At 52.1% G+C, this 7,419-nt stretch overlaps 1 protein-coding gene across 1 annotated transcript; it reads left to right on the top strand.

Annotated features, from left to right (window-relative positions):
• The first annotated feature begins 30 nt into the window (after positions 1-30).
• On the top strand, positions 31-6,857 carry TMEM186 (transmembrane protein 186). The gene is given in 3 exon segments (XM_055409466.2): positions 31-295; positions 298-329; positions 1,466-6,857. Coding segments are annotated over 3 exon segments (735 nt in total). The 5' UTR covers positions 31-228; the 3' UTR covers positions 2,102-6,857.
• The last annotated feature ends 562 nt before the right edge of the window (positions 6,858-7,419 follow it).

Genomic DNA, 7,419 nt, shown 5'->3' on the forward strand with positions numbered 1-7,419 from the left:
GTCGCTAAGGGTCGGACACGACTGAGCGACTTCACTTTCACTTTTCACTTTCACACTTTGGAGAAGGAAATGGCGACCCACTCCAGTGTTCTTGTCTGGAGAATCCCAGGGAAGGGGGAGCCTGGTGGGCTTCCGTCTATGGGGTCACACAGAGTCGGACACGACTGAAGTGACTTAGCAGCAGCAGCAGCAGCGGCTCTGGGCGCGCTCTGGACTACGGATCCCAGAATGCAATGCGCCTCCACGCTGTCCTATTGGGGCCCAGCACGCTCTCTTAGCGGTTCCGGGAGCAGGTGGATTCACTTCCGGCACCGGGCCGTGGTACCATGGTAAGAAGGAGACTGGTGGGGAGCGAGGGAGGTGACGTGCTTTGGGGGGTCCGGGGCAGGCCTGGGGCAAGTATGCAGACGCCAGGGGTTCTCGTTCGGAGAATCTGCCAGAGGGACATCCCCTGTGGGTTTTAATTTGCTGCTTCCCGCCTTAATTTGACCTCCGGTCACGTGGACCAACAGCTGGCGATAACTAAAACTCAGTGAGCACTCGGAGTGCATCAAGTGCGTTTTGAAGGCTTTCAAACCATCATCACATTCAGTATATTTTGGATTCCCCGTTTTGAAAGATGAGGCCCAGAGAGGCAGAGTAATTTGCCCAAGGATCCACAGCTGGTGACTGTAGGAGTCGGGATTGAAACCCAGATCTGACTCCACCGCCCAGAATATCTTTCACTGCACTATTCGAGGTGTGAAACTGCGCCTCATGAAACCCTAGCGCAGCGGGTTGATGCCTCCATCCCTCCCTCCTCCTTCGTTCAACCCCTTTCTCAGTCTAGGTTAAGAAATAGCGTTTCATTTCAGCCCCCAAGAAGACGCTTTAATCTGACCAAGAGTTGGAAAGTTATTGTGATGACTGTCTCCCGGGTTTGTTCCCCACTAGGACACTGATGGCGTCTCCTGCCTGAGGAAATGTCACACAGGCTATGGATTATTCAGTGGCAGCACAGAGCCGTCCTTTCGCAGGTTAACTGTTGAATGAATGAAGGTTGTGCCTCTTTTCCCATATTTACTTGAACTACCTGGAGGAAAGAGGCCCACTTTTAAAAATCAGAGTGTGCCCCACCGACTGGCTGTGGGTCTTTGGGTACATTGCTTGCCTTCTCTGGGCTTAGTTTCCTCCGGGGTAAAGTAGAAGTAGTGGTTCCTGTGGTGCACAGCTTTCCTGAAGATCTGTGAGGTAAAGCAATAGAGGAGCCTGATGGGCTGCAGTCTGTGGGGTCGCAGAGAGTCAGACACGACTTAGCAACTGAACAACAGAAAACAAAGCCACTGGCTTTACCTTTCTTTCCATCTCCGGCAGTACTGCTGATCTCACAGGACTGGCCTCCGGGTGAGGGGCTTTGCACCTGTCCCTTGAGTGATCCACATGGTTGAGTTCCCTGAGAGAAATAGTCTCCCTGTCTCCCTTCCAGGCTGCCCTTTTCCGAGCTGTGGCGCTGTCGCCAGGGCCAGCCGCGTGGAGCAGGCCCCTCCACCGGCTGTGCTGCAGCGGTGGGCAGGATCCCAGGAGGTGGGTGGGAAGCGGGCCGCCCCGCTCCAAGGAGACGCCACCGGGCCCAGAGACGGAGAAGTTTCAGATGGTGTACCGGTTCGACGCCATCAAGGCCTTCGGGTACCTGTCTCGGCTGAAGGTGGCACAGACGGCCCTGACGGTGGCCGCCCTGCCGCCGGGCCTCTACTGCTACTCCCAGGGCCTCATGCCCTTCAGCTCCTTGTGCCTGGCGGGCGGGGTCGCCGGCTTCGCCCTGGCCATGTTGTGCTGGATGAGCCATTTCTTCCGGAGGCTGGTGGGCATCCTGTACGTGAACGAGGCGGGCACCGTGCTGCGGGTGGCCCACCTGACCTTCTGGGGCTGGCGACAGGACACCTACTGCCCCGTGGCCGACGTGATCCCCATGACGGAGAGCCCGGATCGGCCCCAGGAGCTGTTCGTGCGGATCCAGCAGTACAGCGGGAAACAGACTTTCTACCTCACCCTGCGCTACGGGCGCATCCTGGACCAAGAGCGGTTCACGCAGGTGTTCGGGATGCTGGACGCGCTCAAGTGAATGGCCTGGAGCCCAAGTGGATGCCGGGAGCCGGGCCTCCCGTAGGAAGGCAGAGGGTGTGGGCGGGGCTGAAGGACCGGGTCGCGCCGCCGGGAAACTTGTGCCGGGGCCCCTGGGGTGAGAAAACTCACAAGGTAGACGTTAGTAACTGGGTTTAGGAAAGAGGCCCCGAGTGCCGATTCTTCACTGCAGTTGCGTGTGGCGAGATAATAATGGCCAGAAGTTTCTGGTAGGTTCTCGGAGGAAGCAATGACAGGTTTGCTCAAACCGTCCTCCGCTGTGAAATCGGACAGGTGTGGGGGATTGGGTTCTGTCAGTTCTCAAAGCCTGCGCCTGGGCCAGGTTGTGAAGTCTCTCAGAACCTTAGTTTTCACGTCTGCAAAGTGGGAAAAAACCCTCCTGGTCTCCTGGGGTGGCTGGGTGTCACTGCTAATGCAGAGCTGGTGGCTCGTTGAAGGGATCCCAGGCAACGGGGAGGGATGTCGCTCGCCCTGTGCTGCGCCCCGCGGTGCACCCAGCTGCCGGAGGGGTTGACCATTTAAAATAGAAGGGGATAACCTTGTTAACTGTGCGAGATGCTGGATGTTAACTTACTGTAATTTTACTATATATATATATAAATCATATTGTATATGTTAAATAATACGATGCTATATGTCAGTTAAAAAAATGGGGAGTATACTTTACAAAAACAAAAGGCCCAGATTATTTGATTCTTTTAAATACTTTTTATGCAAAAAAAAAAAAGAAAATCAGTAATTGCAAAATATTCCACTGAGTGGATGTAGCTGGTCCTTTAAATGATTTTGATTTTTTATTGCTGTAAAGAATGTGGTAAAGATGAAATATTTGGAGCTGTTTCCTTCCTCTGTGTAGACTGAAAAATGGCATTTTGAGAAAGATGACTTTATAATCAAGATAACATGAAACACTTTTTTTGTTTTTTGCATGTGCGTGCTCAGTTGAGTCCCACTCTTTGTGACCCCACAGGCTGTAACCCACCAGGCTCCTCTGTCCATGGGATTTTCCAGCCAAGAACACTGGAGTGGGTTGCCATGTCCTCCTCCAGGGGATCTTCCTGACCCAGGGATTGAATCTGGGTCTTCTGCATTAGCAGGTAGATTCTTTACCACTGCACCAAGTTAGATCTTCTTAATCTACTGCATTTCACAGAAGCAAGTAAAGCATATAATTCAAGATGGTTTGGGGCTTCCCTGGTGCACCAGTGGTGGAGTCCGCCTGCCAGGGCAGAAGATTCAGGCTCGATTTGATTCCTGGTCCAGGAAAATCGCACGTGCTGCGTAGCCTCTGGGCCCATGCGCAGCAGCTGCGGAGCCTGTGCTCTGGAGCCTGGGAAACACAACTACGGAAGCCCGCGTGTCATGGAGCGCCTGCTCTGGAGTAAGGGAAACCGCCCCAGTGAGAAGCGCAACTGGAGAGTAATCCCCACTCTCTCCAACTAGAGAAAAGCCTGTACAGCATCGAAGACTCAGCACGGCCAGAAAAAAAATTATAGTAATAATAAAAAAATACAGTTTGTTACCGCAGGCTTCCAAGTCAGCCAGTCATCCCAGGCCTCTTATGCTGGGTGTAAGGCATCGTATGTAGTTCAGAAAAGGGGGGGATTTGGGGCCTTTGTGGGGCCGACAGTGTCAGTGGGGAGGGACGCCGGACGCTAAGTGTGTGTGTGTTAGAGATAGGGAAATGTGCAAAGCAAGAGAAGAGTGGGGTGGTCCAAAGCAGAACAGCAGAAGGGGGCGAGTTGGGGAGCAGGGTGCAGATGGCCTGGGGCTCAGACCTTGAAGGGCACCCCAGGTGTGAGGAGGAGGCCGGCCACAGGAGCAGCAAGACTGGCCTTCTGCCCTGGACAGGAGCGGGATGGGTACCCTTGCTCAGGGAGGACCCTGATTCAGATCCACATCACTGTGGGGAAGCTTTGATGCTCAGAGAAAAAGGGGAAAACTGTGAAAGCTTGGGAGCACTTAAGAACAAGAGGAAGCGGCTTTAATTTGTATTTGTCTTTAGTTAATGATGCAAGCAATAGGAGTATGCTTATGGATTTGTTGTTTCCTCTGTTAATTTTCTCCCTAGGTATCTACATAGAAGTCTCTCCTTTTCCAGTTTCTTCCTCTGTGTTAATTTCTGCCAGTCAGAGGCCATGGTCTGTGGGGGTGTGGCAGTGATTGTGTGTCTCAGATGTTTGGGAACTCTGTCCAGGCCTCCCCCCACCCCCATTGTTAGGCACAGTGTCTCGGTGGGTTCCCTAGGTAGAGGGGCTGTGTGTGCAGTGGAAAGAATGACCCAGAGCCTGGTGCTGGGCCTGGAGGGTCCCGGAGGGCTTCAGACCCACTCAGAAGTGCCGGCTCTTCAGGGTAAATGGCATGTGGTTCCACTGAAAGACAGTTTTATACCGACTTTAAAACAACTAGAACCTGACTGCTCTCCCCTCCACCAGCCCCGCCACCCTGATCCAAGCTGCCCTTGTAGCTTCTGGGTTATCGCAGCCTGCTGCCTCCGTTCTTACCTGCTCAAGCCTGTTCTCACAGCAGCCAAAGTGATCCTTTGAAAAAAGAGGATTGCATCGCCTCTATAGAAGCCGAAGTTCTTACTGTGGTCTATGGGTCCCGCCTGGAGCCTGGCCTGGCCCCTTCCCCCAGCTTCCTTGCCTCATCCACAGCTTGGTCACTTCACTTGGCTGTATTTCCCTTGCTCCTCCTCCAATAGTCAAGCACCCTCCAGCCTCAGGGCCTTTGTTATTAACACAGTTCCTCTACCTGGAAGCCTTTCTCCCCAGATGTCTACAAAGAAGTCTCTCCTTTTCCAGTTTCTTCCTCTGTCTTTACCCTCAAGAAGTTATAATGTGGAGACTTCCCTGGTGGTCTAGTGGTTAAGACTTTGCCTTCCAATGCAAGGGGCGTGGGTTTGATCCCTGGTTGGGGAACTAAGATCCCACAAGCCTTGCAGCCAAAAAGCCAAAACAAACAAAAAACAATATTGTAACAAATCCAATAAAGCCAAAAAGTGGTCCACATCAAAAAAAGACTAAAAAAAGTTTATAGTGAGGATTCAGTTATACTAAAGCCTTGATTATATAATGATCTAGACCTGTCCGTGCCTGTCTCTACCTTTCCCTCCCCTGCTCATCAAGTGCCTTCAGTGCCTGTGGGCCTGTTTTCCCAAGGCTGTGCCATTTGATAGTCTGGTCCTATAAAATGTCTTAAGGATTAATGGTTTGACCTTGATTTATTAAAGCCCAAAATGAACTCAAATAGACCTCTTGGGATACTTGTAAGCACTTCCCTGAGCAAGCTTCAGCCCTGGAGTTTCTGATTATGTCCACGGTTGGGTCCCCAGGGTCTTTTTGTCAAGCTTGAGGCTAATTCTGCAATGCAGCCAGGCTGGGAATTTCTGAAATAGATGGTCAGGATGGGAAGCACCAGAATAACACGTCTCTGTGGATTTTGTTTCCCTTGGCCATTTTTTTCCCCCCTAAAGAATAGGTTCTCAGCCTGGGCTCCATATGTAGAATCACCTGGAGACCTTTTATAAAAACACTGTTGCCGAGTATTCTTGCCTGGAAAGTCCTGTGGACAGAGGAGCCTGGTGGTTAACAGTTCATGGGGTTGCAAAGAGCCGGACATGACTGAGCAGACCCACACGCTTAGCCCCACGCCAAGCTTCCTTAGGTGATGGTGATTCCCATCCTCGTCTAGGTTGACAGTCACAGCCCAGAAGTGTCAGCGCAGTGGGAGATGAAAGCCCAGATTCTCACCAGTTTTGGCAGGAAGAGCCACCTCTACCCACTTCAGTATTCTTGGGCTTTCCTTGTGGCTCAGCTGGTAAAGAATCCGCCTGCAGTGCAGGAGACCTGGGTTCGATCCCTGGGTTGGTCCAATCCCTGGAGAAGGGAAAGGCTACCCACTCCAATATTCTGGCCTGGAGAATTCCATGGACTGTATAGTCACAGAGTCGGACTGAGCAGCTTTCACTTCAGTCCACCTCCAGGACTTTCACACAGTACCAGCAGAGGGCGCACAGACCAAATGCATCATTCCACCCCTTCATTTCCTGCTGCTCCCTGCCCCCCCACGCCACCCCAGCCCCCCACAATCCCGGGTCACCCTGTGGCAACAGAAATGGGTTAGGGCCTCTGCAGTGCACCAGCAGGGCAGTACCCGGGAGCTGTCCCCATGCCCCAGATTAGCAACAACAAAACCAGCAGGAAATGGGGTGACCTGTAACATGCCTGTTCTCACATGGTAGTTGCTATGGACTGAGTGTTTTGTGACCCTCCTAAAATTCCTCTTGTTGGAACCATGGTCCCCGCCCCCGCCGTGTGATGGTGTTTGGAGGTGGGGCCTCAGGGAGCTGATTCCTGTTCGATGAGGTCATGAGGATGGGGCCCTCATGATGGAATCAGTGCCATGTGAGGACAAGTAGGAAGAGACCCTCACCAAGGACCCAACCATGAACTTCCAGCCTCCAGACGCATGAGAAATAAATGTTGGCTGTTTATGCTGCCCTGTCTATGATATTCTTTTTTTTTAATTTATTTTTGTTAGTATTTATTTTTTTAAGTTATTTTATTATTCTTATTGTTACTTTATATTTTTTGGCTGTGCTGTGTGGCATGTGAGATCTTAGGATCTTAGTTCCCCAACCAGGGATGGAACCCATGCCCCTTGCATTAGAAACCAGAGTCTTAATCTTAATCACTGGACCACCAGGGAAGTCCCTCCCTATGGTATCCTGTTTGAGCAGCCTGCGCTAAGACAGGGGGTCCTCCAGATTGTGGTGAGGTCAGCTGCAGCCAGGGGCATTCACAATGTGCATAGCTGGGAACTGTTGTCCTTACTACGCGTGCGTGTGTGCCAAGTTGTTTCAGTCGTGTCCAACTCTCTGTGACCCTATGGGCTGTAGCCCACCAGGCTCCTCTGTCCACGAAGATTCTCCAGGCAAGAACACTGGAGTGTGTTGCTATGCCCTCCTCCAGAGGATCTTCCCCACCTAGGGTTCAAACCCGTCTCTTACGTTTCCTGCATTGGCAGGCGGGTTCTTTACCACTGGCTCCGCCTGGGAAGTCCTGTCCTCCCTCTCTTGGTTGTCGAAACTGAGCCTCACCTTGTTATAGGCCCAGGCAGTCCACCCCTACCCCATCATAAACAGGCACATTTAACTCAGTACCCAAATCAGATCTGATGGGCTTAGCGCTTGCAGGGCGCCAGCCTGGGACAAGTTGCCCCAATAACTAGGAGCTTGCCCTTGGCTGCTTTAAGAATTCAGGACTCATGAGTCCTAAATGGAAAGCCACAGGGTCC

This window comes from Moschus berezovskii, chromosome 27 (assembly GCF_049115385.1).
Source record: "Moschus berezovskii isolate FMDL1 chromosome 27, NW_MosBer_1.0, whole genome shotgun sequence".
NCBI classification, from domain to species: domain Eukaryota; kingdom Metazoa; phylum Chordata; class Mammalia; order Artiodactyla; family Moschidae; genus Moschus; species Moschus berezovskii.